This window comes from Gopherus flavomarginatus, chromosome 20 (genome assembly GCF_025201925.1).
Source record: "Gopherus flavomarginatus isolate rGopFla2 chromosome 20, rGopFla2.mat.asm, whole genome shotgun sequence".
Lineage (NCBI taxonomy): Eukaryota > Metazoa > Chordata > Testudines > Testudinidae > Gopherus > Gopherus flavomarginatus.
The window spans coordinates 24,545,405-24,564,235 of record NC_066636.1 but is presented as its reverse complement, the minus strand read 5'-3'; the positions used below and the strand labels follow the sequence as shown (position 1 = coordinate 24,564,235).

General features: G+C 62.8%; 2 protein-coding genes across 7 annotated transcripts in view; one reads left to right on the top strand and one right to left on the bottom strand.

The window, feature by feature from the left end:
• TDRD10 (tudor domain containing 10) overlaps nt 1-6,316 on the bottom strand; it is a 15,805-nt gene extending 9,489 nt beyond the window's left edge. For 2 of the 5 annotated variants that reach the window (XM_050930813.1, XM_050930818.1), the window contains exons 1-5: nt 4,072-4,165; nt 3,190-3,217; nt 2,255-2,331; nt 880-941; nt 162-232 (exon numbers count right to left, since the gene is read on the bottom strand). In XM_050930813.1, the coding sequence (XP_050786770.1) occupies nt 162-232; nt 880-941; nt 2,255-2,331; nt 3,190-3,191 (212 nt within the window). In that variant the 5' untranslated portion in view covers nt 3,192-3,217; nt 4,072-4,165. Of the gene's footprint in view, nt 1-161; nt 233-879; nt 942-2,254; nt 2,332-3,189; nt 3,218-3,726; nt 3,897-4,071; nt 4,166-6,040 lie in introns of those variants that run through there. The other 3 variants (XM_050930814.1, XM_050930816.1, XM_050930817.1) reach the window with 3 other exon arrangements.
• On the top strand, nt 4,404-18,831 carry SHE (Src homology 2 domain containing E). 2 transcript variants are annotated; one of them, XM_050930812.1, is made up of 6 exons: nt 4,404-5,390; nt 7,226-7,352; nt 11,901-12,215; nt 12,746-12,905; nt 13,741-13,860; nt 15,578-18,831. In XM_050930812.1, exons 1-6 carry the CDS (start codon nt 4,935-4,937, stop codon nt 15,762-15,764), a joined length of 1,365 nt encoding a protein of 454 aa, XP_050786769.1. In that variant the 5' UTR covers nt 4,404-4,934; the 3' UTR covers nt 15,765-18,831. The 2 variants fall into 2 exon arrangements, with proteins under 2 accessions (XP_050786769.1, XP_050786768.1); XM_050930811.1 differs by having other exon boundaries at nt 7,223-7,352.

Genomic DNA, 18,831 nt, shown 5'->3' with positions numbered 1-18,831 from the left:
CAAGCTAAGGAAAAGCCAGGGACCAGGTCATGCCCCATCAGCCATTTGCTCTCCAAGCCTCTATCCCCACAGAACAAAGCCCCCTGGAGCAGAGACGGGAGCTTGCTGAGCTGGACAACAGGGAGAACTACACTGAGGGCCAAAAGGAAAAACAAACCTACCTTCTCAGCCCGGAATGGCACCTTTTTATATGCTGCGGGTGGAAGTCCCTGAGCAGGAGCAATATGTCCTCCTGGGAAAGCAAAGCAAAGCAAAGCAGAACAGGTTAAGGGGGAGGCCTCGTTACAGCAGAGACAATGACAGCGGTTGCAGCACTCGGTTTATTTGTAAGCAGTTTCCCAAAGGGACGGGAGCACGTTTTATTTTGGGTGAGTCCAGCTATTGTCTGTGCCGAGACAGGCAGCTGACAAAGGGCAGTTACACACAGAATAGCCAGCCCTGGAACAGGATCGGTGCAAAGGATCACGCAAGTGGAGCAGGCACCTGCCCCCGATTCAGAAAGACGTACAGTAGGGAATGGGAGCAGAGTAACCATGGGGAGCAAGGTGAAAGCGACTCCTGCCCTGATAAGATTCACGGCCATTACATGAAACTGCTGGGTTCCTGCTGCAGGTTCCCCCCAAGCGCATCACTAATCCCATAACCTGCCACCGCCGTGTTCGCACTTACACAGGAGCAAGAGCGGATGTTTGCAAACCGCCTTTCGTTTCCTTTGGAAGATTATTTGCTGGCTGAGCGGGGAAATCACTGAGCATAACCGTATGTCACAAAGAGTTAAAGACAGCAGGCTACGTACGACTTGGTGGGACGTCAATGTTAATTGCTTAGCTTATATCACTAAAGCAGAGAACGGCCCTTCCAAAACAGCGGTGAAGATACCTCCGTCATCTCAGGCGGGACGTTTCCGACATAAACTTCTGAATCCTTTTTCTTGACAACACCTTGAAAAACAAGGAAGAAAAACACCTAAAATTCCATTTTGTGCTTCCAGCGAAGCAGGGTCTTGACAAGCTTACGGATAAGGCTGAATGCAAATCGCAGGCTGACATTTTCTTCCGGAAACAGCAACTTTTTTTTTTTTTTTTAATAATTGCAGCAAATTTGACTCAAATTTTGGCCTAGCCATCCAAGCATCATGCCTGCCTGTGAGAACCAAACCGGGCATGCAGGATCTGCCCTGTGCCCCTGCCCTGCTTCGGGGGTGCACACCTGGAAACACCACACTAACAAACTGGGGCTACAACTTTTGAACAAACAAACCAAACAAACCCTCCCAACCAAACCCAACTTTCTTCCAGCCTTATTAGTGGGTTAATAAACCTGAGAGTTGTGTGAAGTGACCTCCTCTCCCCTTTGTTCAGGGGAAACGCACAAATGCATATTTTGGTAAATAGCTCCCCTCAATGGCTAAACCTACTATTATATACATACATTTTGGGCTAAGTTTTGATGATGGACATTAGCCAACAGATGCTAACAATGCCACAAGGACATTAGCCAACAGATGCTAACAATGCCACAAGAACATTACTGTTTCTCTTGCATATCTGGGCAAAAAACACACACACACACACTCTCTCTCTCTCTCACTTTAGTTACTTTACTCCTCAAAAGATAAACAAGCTCTGTTTTAGTGACAATAAAATGCATCTTTTATCTTAAAAGCCAAAGATGGATTCCCATGTCACTCCCATCCTCCTGATCCAGGGTTTGGTTATTAGTTTGCAGGATGAGATGCCAGCTTCTCCTGAACCCCCGGAAAAGGGTTTATCATGGAAATTCAGGTACAAACTTAGGTCTTGGTCCTGCAAAAGATTAAGCCACTTCCTTAAGGTGTCTTCAGTTTCACATCTGCATTTGATGGGGCTGCCTCTGGGTTTAACCATTTGTCAGATTCAGGATTTGGCTTGAACTACCACCCATGGATTATTTTCTATCCCATTGGCTTTGATACCAAAGAAAGAGCAAAGTTGGTCACTGCTAACAGCATGAGAGCGCCCCACAAAAGCAGCTACAACTCTAACGAGGGACTCGTTTGCAATATAAAAAGAGCAGTTGTAAGACGGTCACATGTACAAGAGGGACCCATCCTGTCACAGGACACAGAACAGCTGTTTGTAAAGATGCTGCTGCAGCGTTAAATCCTAAACACACAGAAAGTTAATGATTCTCTCGCTTTCGTGTGGAGGATGCAAAATGAACAGCCACATAAGTACAGCTGTGGCAAGGGAAAGGAACCAGGATCTGAGTTTACCTGAGTATTTGAGCTGCTGCGGTTTCCCGTTGGGCTTGTGGGACTTGGGAGCACCCCAGCCACCGCTGCTGCTTGCCCTGAAAGACAGGAAGGAGCAGAGGACATGCGCACTTTGTGCTTTTAACTACAGCAAAACGAGACCTTATCACCCACGATCCGACAGTCATAACGTGGAAGGAGGGTGACGTGGGAGGGAGCTCTGGGTGCTCGGCACTGCTGGAAGCTACTAAATCAAGTCAGACACTTGCTCAGGGCCCTGGGGCAGGGCAGAGCAATATGCCACACCCAAGATTCGCCCCTTGCTCCAGGGCCTGTCTCTCGCACTCACACGTGTGTGTTTCAAGCCTTCATGCCACCGAAATAGCCTCAAAACAAGGTCAGGGCCTAAATTCACAGATCCCAAGGCCAGGAGGGACCACCAGGATCATCAAGTCAGCCCTCTGGCCTAGCACAGACCAGACATTAGAACTGCCCCAAAGTAATTCCCAGAGCCGATCTCTTAGGAAACTGATGCAGTGATGTTTCCTGAGTTTGCAGCAGCCTGAAACAGGTGTGAACTGCGCTGTGGTGTGCCTATGCCAGCGGAACCCCACGCTGCCAGATTTAATTCCTGCTAAAGATTTTCTGAAACTGCCTCTGCAGAACTGGGACCCAGCTGCCCATGGGGCCTGATACAAGTCTGATCTGGGGGCTGGAGCTTTGCGCTGGGAGGGCCCCCCCAGGGACAGGGTGGGGGACGAGCAGTAGCCCAAGACCTTCCCCAAACCAAGTGGCGCCTGGGGTTGCAGCACCCCAGAACCCCCTGGGGCACATTGCAATGCTGGGGGCAGGGGCATTTCCCAGCCCGGAGCCAGGAGGGCTCCCAGCCCCAGTCCCACAGACACCGAGCCCCCCAGCTCACCACCAGCACGAGCTCCTCTCCCCCAGCTACTCACATGGCTCAGGGGTCACGGGCCCAGCAACCTGCAAAGAGACCAGGAGACACTGAGTGAACATGGGGGTGGGGGCGCGTCTGACCATGCTGCTCCCAAGGGTGGGGCCAGCCAGCCTGGGGGCCACCTGCAGATGGGAATCCACAGCAGTTCCTGCAGAGCTGTGCCCATTGCAGCCAGGTCTGCACCGCCGGGCACCCCCACCACAGGGCCCCACCTGGGAGGGCACCAGGGGCCTATGTGGGGGGGCTTGCAAGGGGAAGGAGCAATTTCCCTCTCGGGGTCCCCCAAAGGGGGGCTATATTAGGGGGCCAGTTAGGCCCAGAAAGCCACATGGGGGAAGGGGTGGGTCTGTTCCCCGAGGGGCCCTGAGAGGGGAGGGGGGAGCTGCTCAGCCCCGTCCCTGGCCGCTACCCCCGGGAAGGGGGGGGCTTCCAAACTCGGGGCACCGGCAGCTGCAACCAGCCCCCCGAGTCCCGGGCCCCCTGCGGCCTGGAGGCAGCGCCACGCCCGCTCGGCGCCATTGCACCGGCTGCAAACCTGGCGGGCGGGATTAGCCGCCACCTCGGGGAGGACGAGACGGACCCGGTGCAGAGCCCGAGCGCGCAATTCCTGCGTTGCAGCCACTCGGACCCGCGTGCAAACTCCGCGCTCTTGGGAACGGCAGCGCCTGGCCGGAGAACAGCGCTAATGGCCGGCGCTGCTGATTGCAATTAGTCCGAAAATGTAGCGTTGACCAGCGCTGCTTGCACGATCCCTGCCTGCGTGCAGAGCGATTCCCCCGTGCACAAGCTGCAGCCTTTGCGCGGGGACACCAAGGCTCCGCGCACTGATTTGCGCGGGGGCGACAGTTATTCACAGGCGCAGTTCGCAGTCTGTAATTACCGCCCGCGCGCAGCGTGTTCATACTGCCCGTCGGGGCGGCGATTTCCAACCCGGCCCGGAGGCAAAGCGCGCAGCGCACTGACCGCGCAGATCGCGCCCCCACACCGCTGGAAATCGCCCTACTCCTTGCGCGGCAGATTGCGCCCCCCCGCGGCGGGGGTCGCTCTTTGCAGGCCGGTGCCCCCTCCCCCTGCACCACCCCCTCCGGATCTGGGCGGGGAGCCCGGGCTGCGCTGGCCGCGCAGCTGAGCGAGGCGCTGGAGACACGGAGCCGCCCCCACTGCGCTGCGCTGCGCCCCCGCAGACCCTCTCCAGGCCTCGGGGCTGCCCGGGAGCTGGGCGCCCGGCAGCGCTTCGTGGGGCCCCGGGGGCGGGGTGAAGGACCGGGAGCGACTCCACTTGCCCCCCTTCCCCCCGGCGAAGGATCAGGGATCCCTGGAGCGACCCCACCTGCCCCCCCGGCGAAGGAGGATCCCACCCCCCCTTCTCCTGCAGGTGAAGTTGTCTCCCCTCCTGCTCACTGCTGCACCCCCATGGGTTAAGGACCAGCCCCCCCCCGAGTGACTCCAGCTCCCCACCTCTGCGATGGGGGCCCCCTTGCCGTGACTCTGGCCCTCCCCCCCACGCCGTGACTGTAATTTATCGGGGGCGAGGGGGAAGCAGGACCACCCCTTCTCCCGACCGCATCCCCTGCTGGCTCTGAGCTGGCACGGAGCTCCTACCCAGGCCCCGTGGGTGGGGCACACCCCCTCCCCCAACCCACCAGGCTCCAGATCCCCCCCTCCCCACCAAAGGTCACAGCCCCCTCCCCGGCATCTCAGCTCCGGCCTTTCCCAGCCGTAGTCCGACAGCCCCCCCGCCCCATGGCGGCCAAGTGGTTCAAGGAGTTCCCCTCCAGTCTGAAGACGGCTTCCGAGCGGGCCAGGCCGGGCAGCGGGAGCCTGGGCAAGCTGTGCAGTGCCTCTCGGAAGCCCCTGGGCCCCGCCGAGCCGGGCCCCGGCCCACTGCAGGGCAAAAACCGCAAGAACTCGGCGGCTGAGCTGGGGGGCTGCAGGGCGGCTCCGGGGCCCAGCAAGGACGGTGGCAGCAGGCTGTCCCGGGACAACCTGCAGGGGCTGATCCAGGCCGCCACGGGCAAGATGCGCAAGAACTCACGGGCGGAGGGGAGCCCCCAGGAGGGCGCCCCCAAGGGCCCTGGCTGCAGCACCTACATGAATCGGCTCATCAAGGTGGACGCCCATGAGAAGAATGGGAAAAGCTACCCCGGCAGCAGCCCCTCGCCGGAGGAGGAGAAGGGCAGGAGTCCCAAGCAGGAGACGGTAAGGGGCCATGGCCTAGCGGGTAGCGCCTGGGGCTGTGTGGGCTTGGGCTTGGGCAACTCACCCAGGGGCGTCTACACGGCAGCAAATGGCTGGTCTGGACCCGCGGTTGGAACGCAGCAGCCGCGTGCTCGGAACCTGCCCTGTGCCCGGGAGAGGGGATGGGGCTGCCCTGCCGGACGGATTAACACCCCCTTCCCTTCGGCCAAGTATTGGTGCCTCGAGGGGGCCAGCGCCCCCTGGGAGAGCGTCTGCCCCTCTGCTCGGCAGAGCTCTGGTGCGTGGCACTGGGCAGGTCACGTTCTCGTTCTCTGCCCCAGTTCCTGGGAAACGGGAACCCTAGAGCAGGAGGCAGCTTTCAGTGCTGCCGGCCCAGCTGATCAGCCTGGCCCTGAGCCCTTCCCTAATTCTCTTGATCCCAAATCGGTTAATCTGCCACAGGGAGAATAGGCGCTCTGTCCCCCAGCTAAAGGATCCCACGCTGACCTCCTTCGGCAGGGCCCTGCTGGCTTGGCTGCTCGTGAGGGGAAGGAGTTTGAAAAGTCTGGTTGACAGGACCCTGTTCGCTGGGAAGCGGGGCTGCGGTTTAGCTAAATAAAGCCTGGAATCGGAGAGCCCCTGGCAGTGCTGGCCTGAACCTTGGTACCGACCTGCAGCTCTGCTGGCCCAGACGGAGGTGCCCATGGCTGGTCAGCCCTGACCCACAGATTCCCCTCCCCCCGGCCCCAGTATTTCAGTCCTGTGCTTCCCATCGGGCAAGTCAATACGCTGGAGTCCTGGTCTGCAGCTACTCCAGGCTCAGGAGCCCCAAGCTGCTCGAATTCACCTGGTTCTGCCCCACAGCTCTCGCTGCTCTTCCTGGCCAGGGCCCCTCCTTGCCCGCTCTGCCGATGTGCCCCCAGTAGCCAGCCCAGGGGCCGGGCCCCAGGCTGTGGTTATTCATTGGGTAGCGAGACCGGGGGAAACTGGCACTAAGCGTGTCCGGTGCAGACGCTGCACCCCCCTGTCTCGTGTTTTCTCCACGCTGATAGGCATGTGCATTTCACGTTGGCTTCTGCAGCCAATGGCCTCGTTAATCCCCTGCCCTCTGCCCCTGCTGGCACAAGAGCCTTCGACTGCGTGTCTCTGCCTCTTGAATTCAGGGTGCTGGGCGCTGCACCGATGCAGAGGCCTTGTCTTCTCCAGGGACACTACCATGCATCCATCAGCTGGCACCATCCCCATGTGGTTGTCATGTGCGTTAGCGGGCTCCCCGCTAGCATCACCACGACGGGCCAGTATCTGTGAAGGCTCCAGGCTGCCTGGTCTGCCCTGGGAGCTCCCTGTGTGTTGGCTGCAGCGTTATTGGGACGCATCATGGGTCTGAACAGGCAAAGTGTGGGAGGAGAAACTGAGGCAGAGAGGCAGGAAGGGACTTGCCCAAGGATACCCAGCAGGGCAATGGCAGAGCAGGGGATAGAAGCCAGGTCTAGGTTCTAGTCCAGGGCCCTCCCCACCAGGCCACACCATCTCGTCTTTCTGTCCCTACCAGCTTCTGATCCCCTTGGGATTATATTGTCTCCAACCGTGAAGCATTCCCGTCACTGTGCGTGTGAACCCAGTCGTGTCGCACAGTTGTGCCAGCAGCACTGGTGGCAGTGAAGCAGGGCCTTCGGAGCTGGTAGTGGTGATGCTGAGCACCCCGCTCTCCAGTTGAAGATGTGGGGCGCTGTGGGGCTCAGCATTGCTGGAAACACAGGCCCTCCTGCCCCAACGCTGGGCGCGCTGGTGCTGTGGCCCTTAGGGGGCTTGTGGCTGTCCTGGCCGGCGTGCTGAGAACTCTTTGCCCCCAGCAGGTCATCATTCTGGAGGACTACGCCGACCCGTATGATGCCAAGCGCACCAAGGGCCAGCGGGAGGCGGAACGGCTGGGGGAGAACGATGGGTACATGGAGCCCTACGACGCGCAGCAGATGATAACCGGTGCGTGGCCGGCGAATGCCAATTTGACCCCGGGGAAAGGGAAACTTGGGGTGGGATGAGGCACGGGCCAGTACTGAAACTGGATATTTAAATCTGCCCGCTGCCTGCCGAATCGGGGAATGTCTGGCTCTGGGGAGGCTCACTCAAGTGGCGTGCGGTTCCCTGCGGGGGGGATATTTGCAGGTATTAGAGACCCACCCCTGAAGCCGTGGAGCTGGGTAGGATGTGGGATTGCCCCAGGCTGGGCAGACTCCATCCCTGCAGCAGCCCCTTAGCCGAGCTGGAGCAGGAAGCCGGCTCTGCTGTTTCCTCTTGCTCTGTGGGGAGAGATAAGGAGCAGCGCGGGCTCTGGCCAGGGCCTGACCCGGGGCCGATGGACTCTGACCTCCGCTCCAATCCCACACTGAAGGGAAGTGAAAGGAGCAGCCCCTGGGCGGAGAAGAGGGGAACGAAACATGGGGAAGCGCTTGATGGGGCCAGGTACCGAATCCCTCACGATGGGCCCAATCCTGGCATCCAGAACTCCCATCGCGCCTGGAGTCCTTGGCCAAACTGGAGTGGGGCAGGCTCCAGAGCTGTGTCCACCTGCGTCTGGGCCAGTTCGGGTCCCTCCCCGCTCTCTCGGCTGCACAAACGCTTGGCCAGCGACAGCCCAAGTGTGCACAGGGCTCCTTCCCCATCCCGTGAGCTGGCTGGCTCCTACCTTCGCCTGTGCCCGCTCACCGGGCTGGGAGGTCTTCATTCCCAGTGCTCGAGGGAAGCGAACTTGGTGCTCCCCAGGGGTGGGAGCCTGACTCTGCCATCGGTCACTGGCCTGGGGGCGGCTGGGGCCTGGCTTGGACCGTGGCGCTTGGCCCCGTTCGCACATGGACTCCCAGGGACTGCAATGGCTTGTAGGGGATGAGTGCACACAGGGAAGCTTTGAATACCCTGGGTTACTGCTTCCACTTCTGCTGGGCTCTGATCCAAAGCCCATGGAAGACCCGATTGGTGTCTGGCTGTGGGTTAGGTGGGGGGTAGCCAGGGGACACTGTGCCTAGCACAGCAAAGGGGTGTGTCTGTCCCCTCCCCAAGCAGGCGTGCTGGGCACGTGGCAACTGGCACTGCAGTGCCTCTGGGGCAGGGTGTGGGTGGTAATCGGTGCCCGTGAGCCCGCTCTGCGTAACCCCAGCCAAGCCAGAGGCTGGGTGGGCCACACCTTGGGGAGCAGAGGGGGGCATGTGACCTGCAGGGGCGAGCAGAGTTAGATGCTTGGGGCTCTTTGCGGCTGGAGCCTTCAAGTCTGTCCTGATGGCTGCTGGGTTCCCTGCCCCGATTCTGGGCACACGGCTGAGCCTTGTCCCAGACGGTGGGGCTGGAGCAAGTGTGCAGGGACTCTGCCAGTTCGGAGCTCAGCGCCATCCCGAACCCAGGGTGTGTCCATCACGGTAAGCAGTTGGGCAGGGCTTTTGGTGCACGCTCATGAGAGTCCAGGCCTGGACAGCTGCAGCTTCCACTGGTGAAATTGCAGGGCTTCAGCAGAGCCTGTGTGTCCTGGGCGGGGACAGCAGAGGCTGTGGGTGAAGAGTGAGGGGTGCTGGCAGAGCTGGGTGGAATGCCCCAGGCTGGGCCAGCAGGAGGGGCTGGGGGTCAGGTTGGAGGGGCACTGGGGGAGCTGGGCAGGAGGGGTGCCCCAGGCTGGGCCAGCAGGAGGGGCTGGGGGTCAGGTTGGAGGGGCACTGGGGGAGCTAGGCAGGAGGGGTGCCCCAGGCTGGGCCAGCAGGAGGGGCTGGGGGTCAGGTTGGAGGGGCACTGGGGGAGCTGGGCAGGAGGGGTGCCCCAGGCTGGGCCAGCAGGAGGGGCTGGGGGTCAGGTTGGAGGGGCACTGGGGGAGCTGGGCAGGAGGGGTGCCCCAGGCTGGGCCAGCAGGAGGGGCTGGGGGTCAGGTTGGAGGGGCACTTGGGGAGCTGGCCAGGAGAGGTGCCCCAGGCTGGGCCAGCAGGAGGGGCTGGGGGTCAGGTTGGAGGGGCACTTGGGGAGCTGGCCAGGGGGGGTGCACCAGGCAGGGCCAGCAGGAGGGGCTGTGGGTCGAGTTGGAGGGGCACTGGCAGAGCTGGGCGGGAGGGGCTGGGGGTCAGGTTGGAGGGGCACTGGGAGAGCTGGGCAGGAGGGGTGCCCCGGGCTGGGCCAGCAGGAGGGGCTTGGGGTCAGGTTGGAGGGGCAGTGACAGAGCTGGGCAGGAGGGGTGCCCCAGGCAGAGCCAGCAGGAGGCGCTGGGGGTCAGGTTGGAGGGGCACTGGGGGAGCTGGGCAGGAGGGGTGCCCCGGGCTGGGCCAGCAGGAGGGGCTGGGGGTCAGGTTGGAGGGGCACTGATGGAGCTGGGCAAGAGGGGCAGGCTGGGGGTCAGGTTGGAGGGGCACTGGGGGAGCTGGGCAGGAGAGGTGCCCCAGGCAGAGCCAGCAGGAGGCGCTGGGGGTCAGGTTGGAGGGGCACTGGGGGAGCTGGGCAGGAGGGGTGCCCCGGGCTGGGCCAGCAGGAGGGGCTGTGGGTGAGGTTGGAAGGGCAGTGACAGAGCTGGGCAGGAGGGGTGCCCCAGGCAGAGCCAGCAGGAGGCGCTGGGGGTCAGGTTGGAGGGGCACTGGGGGAGCTGGGCAGGAGGGGTGCCCCGGGCTGGGCCAGCAGGAGGGGCTGGGGGTCAGGTTGGAGGGGCAGTGACAGAGCTGGGCAGGAGGGGTGCCCCAGGCAGAGCCAGCAGGAGGCGCTGGGGGTCAGGTTGGAGGGGCACTGGGGGAGCTGGGCAGGAGGGGTGCCCCGGGCTGGGCCAGCAGGAGAGGCTGGGGGTCAGGTTGGAGGGGCACTGATGGAGCTGGGCAAGAGGGGCAGGCTGGGGGTCAGGTTGGAGGGGCACTGGGGGAGCTGGGCAGGAGTGCCCCAGGCAGAGCCAGCAGGAGGGGCTGTGGGTGAGGTTGGAAGGGCAGTGACAGAGCTGGGCAGGAGGGTTGCGCCAGGCAGGGCCAGCAGGAGGGGCTGGGGGTCAAGTTGGAGGGGCACTGGCAGAGCCAGGCTGGGACCCTGGGCTGAACTAGCCGGGCTATGGGGTGGGATCAAGGGCAGCTGGCAGAGCCCGCTGGATGAGCTGTCTCAGCACGTCTCTCACTTTCACCTCCGAGGTTCCCCTGGGCGTCTCCATGGGGAGCAGTTCTCAGGCTTTGTTCCTTTCTCCAGCGTGCTGGGGGGGGCAGCTCCTGGGCAGCAGGGGGGCATGGGGAACATCTGGGAGCTCTGCGGAATTGGGGTAATTTGCAGCTCGTTTTACAGCCAAGCTCTTGAGCAGCAACTTTCTCCCGCTGCCCTTTGAAAAATACATCGCGCGGGCGCCTGGCAACACGGCGGGCTTGGCTGTCCAGCTCCCAGCTCAGCGTCCCCCAGCCAGTGTCGTGCTGCGCTGGGCCCCGGCTCGCCCCGGCCAAGCAGCTGGGCGGAATAACAGGAAGCGAGTGGGACGGAAGCTGGAAATGAGAGATTGGCTGATGGGTTTTTTCCATGCAGGGCAGTTTGTCAGGCCTGGGGCGCCAGGGTTCGCGGTGAACGGAGAAGGGTTGGGGTGGGCGGGTGGTTTTGCTGATGGCTTGGCTGTGTCCACAGGGGCCCCAGCCACAGGTTGGGCTCCTGTTTGCTAGGCGCTGGGCAGGGTCCCTGCCCCACACTGCCCTCATGCCTACCCCTCCCGGAGCCAGGGCAATGGCTGAGCTCAGCTCTGGCCCTCTTCTCGCCGGGGAGCAGCTGGGCTCTGTGACTTGGGGGATAAGGGTCCTGCTGCTGAGTGTGACCATGGAGGGTGGCTCGTGACGGGGGCCCGGGGCAAGTCCCTAGCCCCCGGCCAGCTGCATGCACGTCCCGAGCGCGGCAGGGTTAGCCTGTTCCCAGCCCTGCTTCGCTGCGCCCACTGGCTGGCCCTGGCGTAGGGGCTCCTATCGGACAGCCAGGGCGTAGCTTCCTGCCTGCGTTTCCTCCGGGAGCCCGTCCTGCACGTCCCACTCCATTCTCCCAGCTGGAAGGATCCCTTTGCAACTCCAGGATTGTTTCTGTTACCGGCGCCTTGGGGAGGGGCAGAGAGACCCCAGACCCACCCTAGCACTCATCTCCTCATCTGTACCCCAGTGCTGAGAACCTGAGGGACGCTCCCTCTTCCCAGCACCACGGCTGGGACTTGCCTTCCCAGCCCCATAGCATTCAGGGACAGCACCTCGCCCTCCCGGCTCCATGTGCCGATGTCCCACAAAGCAGCATTAATCCCTGCCTCCCGGAGCTTGGGTTTGCAGAGCTGGGGTGTTCCCAGGGCCAGCTTGGGTCAGCCCATGGGTCCAGGCCTGGCCAGTGCCTGTGGGGGCCCATGGGAGTCTCCCAGGATCGGGCATGTTGGATTGAGCCATGACATTGCAGGTTCCAGGGTGTTCACCTGGGCATTATTATGGGGAGGGGGGCAGGCCCCTTTGCTGCCCTCTCCCCCTACTCTGCCTGCAGGGCTCTGGGGGGCTGCCTGACTCTGGTTCTCCCCTGGCTTTTCAGAAATCCGCAGGCGGGGCTCCAAGGACCCTCTGGTCAAAGCCATCCTGCTGCTGGACGGGCCCGGGGAGCCAGGGGAGGGCGGCACCAGGCCAGACGCAGCGCCCAAGCGGCAGGTCTCCAAGGAGCAGCTGGGGAAGGCCCCGCCGCAGCTCTATGACACCCCCTATGAGCCCGGGGAGGCACCGGCCAGCACCCCGCAGGACAGGAGGATGCGGGCGGTGGACAGCCGGCTCCCGGAGAATGACGAGCGCCCTGCTGCGGAGTACGAGCAGCCCTGGGAGTGGAAGAAGGAGCAGATAGTGAAGGCTCTGTCGGGTAGGAGGTGGGGCTGTGGGGCACTGGCCAGCAGGGCACAGGAGGCAGTGGAGGGGAGAGGGGGTGCTGGCTGGCGGGATACTAGGGACTCTGGGGCGGGCGGGGCGTGGGTCTCCTGGTGACAGAGGCATATGGGCACCTGCTCTCAGGGCTGCAGGGGAGCAGCCGTGGGGTCGCTCTGGTTTCCACATGGCCCCAGGCTGCCATGGGGAGCTGCCCCACTCTCCTGCTAGCAGAGGCCAGGGACTGGCTCTCCTAGCAATACGCCAGGGTGTCCATCCACACCGTGCGGTGCCCGTGTCCAGTGGGCAGTGCCCTCCCCCTGGCAGGGGCCCCGGAGCCTGTCCTTGGGAGTGAGGAGGGGATCTGGGCTCTGGGCTGCTGGAGAGAATCCGGGTTGGGGAAGCCCCGGAGCTGAGGAAGGGCCAAGCACAAGGGAGAGGAGCGCGGCCCGTTCCAGCTGGGTCTGGATGGGGAGAGTCGGGCACTTCTCCCCTTTGCCGGACGGTGAACGGAGCCCTTCCTTCCAGTCCAGTTTGAGGGAGCGGAGCGGGTGGGCATCCCCAAGGACGAGGCGCTGCGGCAGCACCATCGCCAGAAGAGCTGGACTCCCAAGACCCTGAAGCCAACGCTCGCAGACCATGGCGAGGGCGAGCGAGTGGACCCAGCCCTGGCGCTGGAGAAGCAGCCGTAAGCTCCACACCCACCCCGCCCTCCTCTGCCCGGCGCCGCTCCTGGTCCCCCCTCCTGCCGAGCCCCATGCCCCGCCCCCCCTCGCCTGCCTGGGCCTGCTCCTGGTCCCCCCTCCTGCTGAGGCCATGCCCAGCCCCTGCTCCCCCACCCTGCCCCTGCTCCCCTGGCCAGCCCCCACCTCCTGCCCAGCCCCGCACCCGGCCCCCCCTCCCCTGCCCCCCAGGAGCTTCCCAAACAAAATGAGGCTGCATTGTGACTTTGGTTCGCTGTTGCCCCTTCCCACCAGCCTGTCCCTCCGAGGGCATTGGGGTGTCCCTTGTCTCGACCCCTCTGCCCTAGGCTCTCCCCACTTGCTTTGGGAAATCAATTTTTCTCTCCTCCTCCTGCCTCCAAATCTTGGCTTTGGAACGAGGAAGCAGAGGAGCTGAGTGGTGGCTCTGGAACCCCAACACTGGGGCTGGCCCAGTGGGATCCGGAGCTTGCTATGCCCCCTCCTGGCCCCGTATCCTCCCATCCCAGGATCTGCAGCCACTTCCTAAGGCTAACGAGATTATCAGCCTCCGATGGCCTGGACACCCAGCCCTTAAAACATCCTGTGCCCCCAGGGCCCAGCGCTGCTTCCAGGGACACGCTGGGCAACGCAGGTGCCTTTTACCAACATGAGAGGAAAGGTGGAGCCTGTGCCGTGCCATGCAGCCCCAGAGCTAACTGCCCCCCTCCAACCAGCACATGGGGAGTCCCTGTAACCCCCCATTGCCCACCCCACAGAGCCAGGACTCAGGGGCCCTGCAGGACATGCTCACAAACCCAGCCTGTTCTCTGCTCCTCGCAGCTGGTACCATGGAGCCATCACCCGGGCCGAGGCCGAGAGCCGACTGCAGCCCTGCAAAGAGGCCGGTTACCTGGTGCGGACCAGCGAGACGGGGAGCGGCAAATACTCCATTGCACTCAAGTAAGTAGCGGAGACGTTTGCCTGCAGGGGGTAGGCAGAGCAGAGATCTGGGCCCCAGGCTCGGAGGTGTTGGATGGGCCTGGCTACAGGATACGGCTCCCCTGTGCCAGGAGGGCTCAGCCAGCAGGGCAGTGGTTGGGATCCATTGAAATGGGATAAAACGTTGGGGGGCGACACCCCTGGGGTGATCGTGTCCCGGGGCCTAATGAGCACCTTGCACTGGCCACTAATAGACCCCACACCCCTCCCTGGGCCAGAGATAGAACCCAGGAGTCCTGGCTCCCAGCCCCCCTGCTGTAACCCACTGGACCGCACGACCCTCCCGGCGCCATGATAGAACCCAGGAGTCCTGGCTCCCAACCCCCCACCTCTAACCCCTACACCCCACTCTCTTCCCACGGAGAGAACCCAAGAGTCCTGGCTCCCAGCCCCCCTGCTCTAACCCACTGGACCCCACGCCCCTCCCTGAGCCGTGATAGAACTCAGGAGTCCTGGCTCCCAGCCCCCCACCTCTAACCCCTACACCCCACTCCCTTCCCAGGGAGAGAACCCAGGAGTCCTGGCTCCCAGCCCCCCTGCTCTAGCCCACTGAACCCCACTCCCCTCCCTGAGCTGGAAATAGGACCCAGGAGTCCTGGGAGGGCTCTGTGGGTAATACAGGCTGGTGAGGCTGCCTTGCAGCAACACCTTTCCTGGGCAGAAGGGTCTCTGGGGAGCAGCCTGACCCCCTTGTGGACGTGGAGCACTGTGGGGAGCCCCTGCGCACCCCTCGGCCTCCCCGTTGCTGGCTGTGCCCTGGGAGGCGCGGCAGTGCCCGGTGCCTGGCTCTCTGGCGCAGCGCTGGAGGATCGTTGTCGGCAGTGCTGGCGGCGTTTCCTTCCTGAGGAAGTGGAGCCCCTGGAGCCGAAACAATCGGAGCAGGGAAGGGAACAAACAGGGGCTGGGCTGGTGACGAGGCGACTGCAGGGCCGGAATGGCCCTGGGCGGCCCCTAGCTGGGCCCAGCCCAGGGAAACGGGGAACAGACCCAGGGACTCGCCAGCACCTCGTGTGGCTGCCCCCGTCACGCTTGGCCTGGGAAGCAGTGCGGCAGGCAGCAGAGAACCAGGCCCTGGCAGCAGGGCTAGCTGGCAGAGCCTGGAGGTGGTGGTGCTCAGGGCTGGACCCTAGGAAACACCCCCTGCCCCCAGGGCAGCATGCTGGACAAGGAGCCGGCCTGGAGCTCTGCACCCAGCAGTTCCCACTGGGTCTGATCCAGCCACTGTCCTTGGAGAAGTCTCCCTCTGGAGCCAGTCACCGCTGCTCTGGGAGTGCCGAGGGTCGGGGGAGAAGGCCCTGTGAGCCAGGACTCCTGGGTTCTATTGACAGCTCTGGGAGGGGAGTGGGGTCTGGTGGTCAGGAGCCAAGACCCCCCCCCCCCCGGGTTTTCTTCCTGGCTCGGGTGGGGGAGTGAGTTCAAGTGCTTGGGAACCAGGACTCCTGGGTTCTCTTCCTGGGTCGGCCACTAACTTGCTGGGGCCCAGCCTCCCCATGCCTCACTTTCCCCTCTGCACAGTGGGGATACCGAAGCTGCTCGGGCCTTGCGAGGTTTCATACATGAAGTGCTGGGAGGAGCAGGAGCAGGCACTAAGGTCGGTGCTGGCTGTAGCACGTGGGGCCCAGGGAGCCCCCCGCTGTTACTCCCCAGCACGTCTGATCCCTCCGTGGCTTTGCTGCAGGACCAGTCAGGGATGCGTCCACATCATCGTGGCCCAGACCAAGGACAACAAGTACACGCTGAGCCAGACTAGCGGCGTCTTCGGCAGCGTCCCCGAGGTGGTGCATCACTACTCCGCCGAGAAGCTGCCTTTCAAAGGGGCGGAGCACATGACCCTGCTGCACCCCGTGCACAGCAAGCTGCAGTAGTGTGGCCGCGCCCAGCCAGCTGCCTGGGGCTTCGCCACGGACTTTGGGGCAGCCAGGGGGCCGGGCGGGCTCACGTGTGGAGCCAGGTGCAGCGCGGGGGCGGCAGGTGCTCTGGGGCCCCCCCTGGACAGAGTCAAAGACCCCGCTCCCCAGCACGTCTGATGTTCCAGCCAGAGCGCGGTTGGTGCCCCCGTGGAAGCGGCCGCCCAGCCTGCAGGACACTAGCAGGGGCTGCAATCTGGGAATGCTCTGCCCCACGGAGAGCCCCCTCGGCCCTGCAGAGAGCCGGAGCTGCCAGGCTTTGGTGCCGGTAGGGATCGCCGGAGTGGATCGTCCCGCAGGCCGGCCAGGGAGGTGGCCCAGCCTCAGGTGACCCTGCGCTGCCTGGGACTGTCAGTGTGACTCTGGGCAGCAGTGGGCACGGTGCTAAGCAGCTGGTCCTGGTCTCAATCCCCTTAAGGCCAGGGGGGCCATTTGGCTCCTCCGGGCTGGCCTGCCTGGCACAGGCCAGAGCTCCTCCCCTGCTGACTCCTGCCTCCCGGGCCAAGCCAGAGCCGCTGTCTAGAGGAGTGATGTCCCCTTTGGCTTCCTGGGGTCTCTGATGGTTGTGGGCAGCTGGGGCCCGGCTCCACTGGCACCTTGGCGGCCATTCTGCTTCCCTAGACTCTCCTGTGCCCCGGGAGGCCCCTTTGCTCCACTGCTCTCTGTCCAGGGCAAGGTGTTTGACTCGACCTCAAGGTGTCTCCCTGCTGGGAGCATCCTTATGTCCCTCCGCTGCAAGGTCGTTCCCCCTCCAGGCCTTCTCTCCCCTCCAGTCTGCCCCGCCCCAAGCCAGGGCCAAACTCCTGCAGCCCTCGCTGTCCAGCACTGAGTCTGCAGCCGGCTGCCCCACGGGTTTACGGGAGCTCCCCAGCGAATTCCCAGCACTGGCGCCGTGTGCTCAGCTTCCCCAGGCGGGCAGGAGGCTTGGCAGGCCGGATGGACCAGCTCGGCATAGGGGCAGGATGTATCTTTACGTGGCGGCGTGACAAATGGCAAAGGGATCCGCTTGGCTTCCTTTTCGCCCAGCCTGAAATGCAGCTGTTCTGGCCCAGGCCTGTGGGGTGAGGGACAGCCCTAGGGGCGGGGGCCCAGGCCATGAGAGCCAGCGATCTGGGAGCTGGCTGGGTAGGAGCCTGGCGGTAGGAGCGGAGGGCAGCTTCTGTATTCGGGTAGTGCAAGACACACACACACACACACACACACACCCGGCAGGTGATAATGCCCATGCCTCCTCGGCAGGCGGTAACGCCCAGCCTCTCCCACCGGCAGCCAGTAATGCCCAGGCCCTCCCGGCAGGTCTTGCACTAGATTGCAGGAAGGGCATTTTTTTGATGCGCTTTTACGTCCCACTAGGGTAATTCCGTGGGCCGAGTCCCAGCGTTGAAGGAAGTAACTTCCACTCGGACTGTGGCTCGGCACAGGTCCTCTGTGGGGAAGTCCCCCACGGTTTTCCTCTGGGAGCAGCATTTGACAGAAGGGTTGTTCCAGGCTGCCCCATGGGCCTGTTCCCAGGGGCCGACCTGCCCCTGCTTCTGGCAGTGCCCTAACGAGGATGTGCCTAATGGAGTGGGGGCACCTGACAGCTCCTGTGGGGCACGACTGATGGGCGGCAGGCAGCGATCCTGGCACCACCTGTACGCTGCCTTTCTCCCGCTAAAAACAAACTGATGCGGCAAGTGATGCCCTGCCTGTAACGGGGCCTGGTCCCGGCAGCCACAAGCCCCGAGATGGTTCTAGTTTGTTCAGGCGCTTCCCCCAAAGCAGGTTTCCCAGGAACAGGAGTAAACACCTGGGAGCAGGTGCTGCTGCCGTATGGCGCTGGGCTTCGTTCTACCAGGCCTTGCTGTGGCAAAGCCCCAGGCTGATCGGTGCATCGCTGGCCGGGGCTCAGCTTAGCACCTGCTTTGCTGACTTGGTGCCTGGCAGGGGTTTGTTATGGAGGGGACGGAAACGCCCCAAATCCCCCAGTGCCGGCCACCCCCCCCCCCCCTTGCTCTGTCCCCTACACAGAGCCAGGGGCTCCCCTGTTCTCTGCAACCTGGGGTGGGCAGAGACCAGAAAGGGGCCGAGTAGTGCTTGGGTCAACACTGCCACCCTGTGGCGAGGACTCTGCATTACAGGGAGCGGGCAAGGGAGGAAAATGTTACCCCTAAGTTGCATGGCCTAAGGAATTGTTTTTGTCTGGCCCAGCCAAGGGAGCAGCTGGAGCAGTGACAGCAAGGGCCCAGGAGCAGCCCCCTGCCTTCCTCCACCCTCCAGGCCATAGGGCAGCAGGAGCGTGTTCCTATGGGAACCTGCTCACTGCTAAGGACCCCCACCCCAGCCTAAGGGGAGGATCCACAGGGCCTGGAAACCAAATAATTCTGGGGGACAATTTCTGAGCTAACCCAGGCAGGTTCTCCCTGCTGGAGCCTGGCCGGAGACATGGGCCGGCCAGCTGTGGGCACTACAGGCTGAGGCTTTGTCCTCAATATGGCGTTAGCTCTGCTCCACTTACCCTGTGCCAGCCACCTCCAGGCAATGCACCAACACCCTCACATCTGGGGTGGGGGGGAGCGACACGTCCATTAGCTTTGCAGAGAGGACAAGCCCTGCACCCCTCCGAAGGAATCGAATCCCCTTCCCAAAGCGAGCCAGGTTGCAGCTTGATCTAGCATTGTCCCGGGGGATTCCAGTTAGCATGTGCCTGCAGCTCGTGTGCCTCCCCGGGAGCATCCAGCTGGCCCAAAGGTCTCGGAGACACTCCTGGGTTGGGCAAGTGATTGGCAGAGCGTCCTGGCAGGTCGTCATGCTTTGTGTGGGTTGGCAGTTAGCACAGCTGGCTCGATGGCCAGTGTTTGACCTTTGGTTTTTGGAGACTGTGTCTTTAACCAGCTGCTTGGCTGTATTAATTGTTTTTAAAGTATTTATGATGTTGCCCGAGGTAGTTTTATGGTGTCTTGGAATGTCAGTGAGACCAGATAAAAGGCTGCTTGCAGCCATGGCGCTAGGTGGAAATAAACTGTCACTTCAAGGAACAGCCTCA

Bases quoted from the DNA above. Each gene is read 5' to 3' on its own strand.
- SHE (XM_050930811.1), top strand. From the start codon at position 4,935: ATGGCGGCCAAGTGGTTCAAGGAGTTCCCCTCCAGTCTGAAGACGGCT. The intron at 5,391-7,222 runs GTAAGGGGCCAT...CTTTGCCCCCAG, and splicing joins GGAGTCCCAAGCAGGAGACG to CAGGTCATCATTCTGGAGGA. The intron at 12,216-12,745 runs GTAGGAGGTGGG...CCTTCCTTCCAG, and splicing joins GATAGTGAAGGCTCTGTCGG to TCCAGTTTGAGGGAGCGGAG.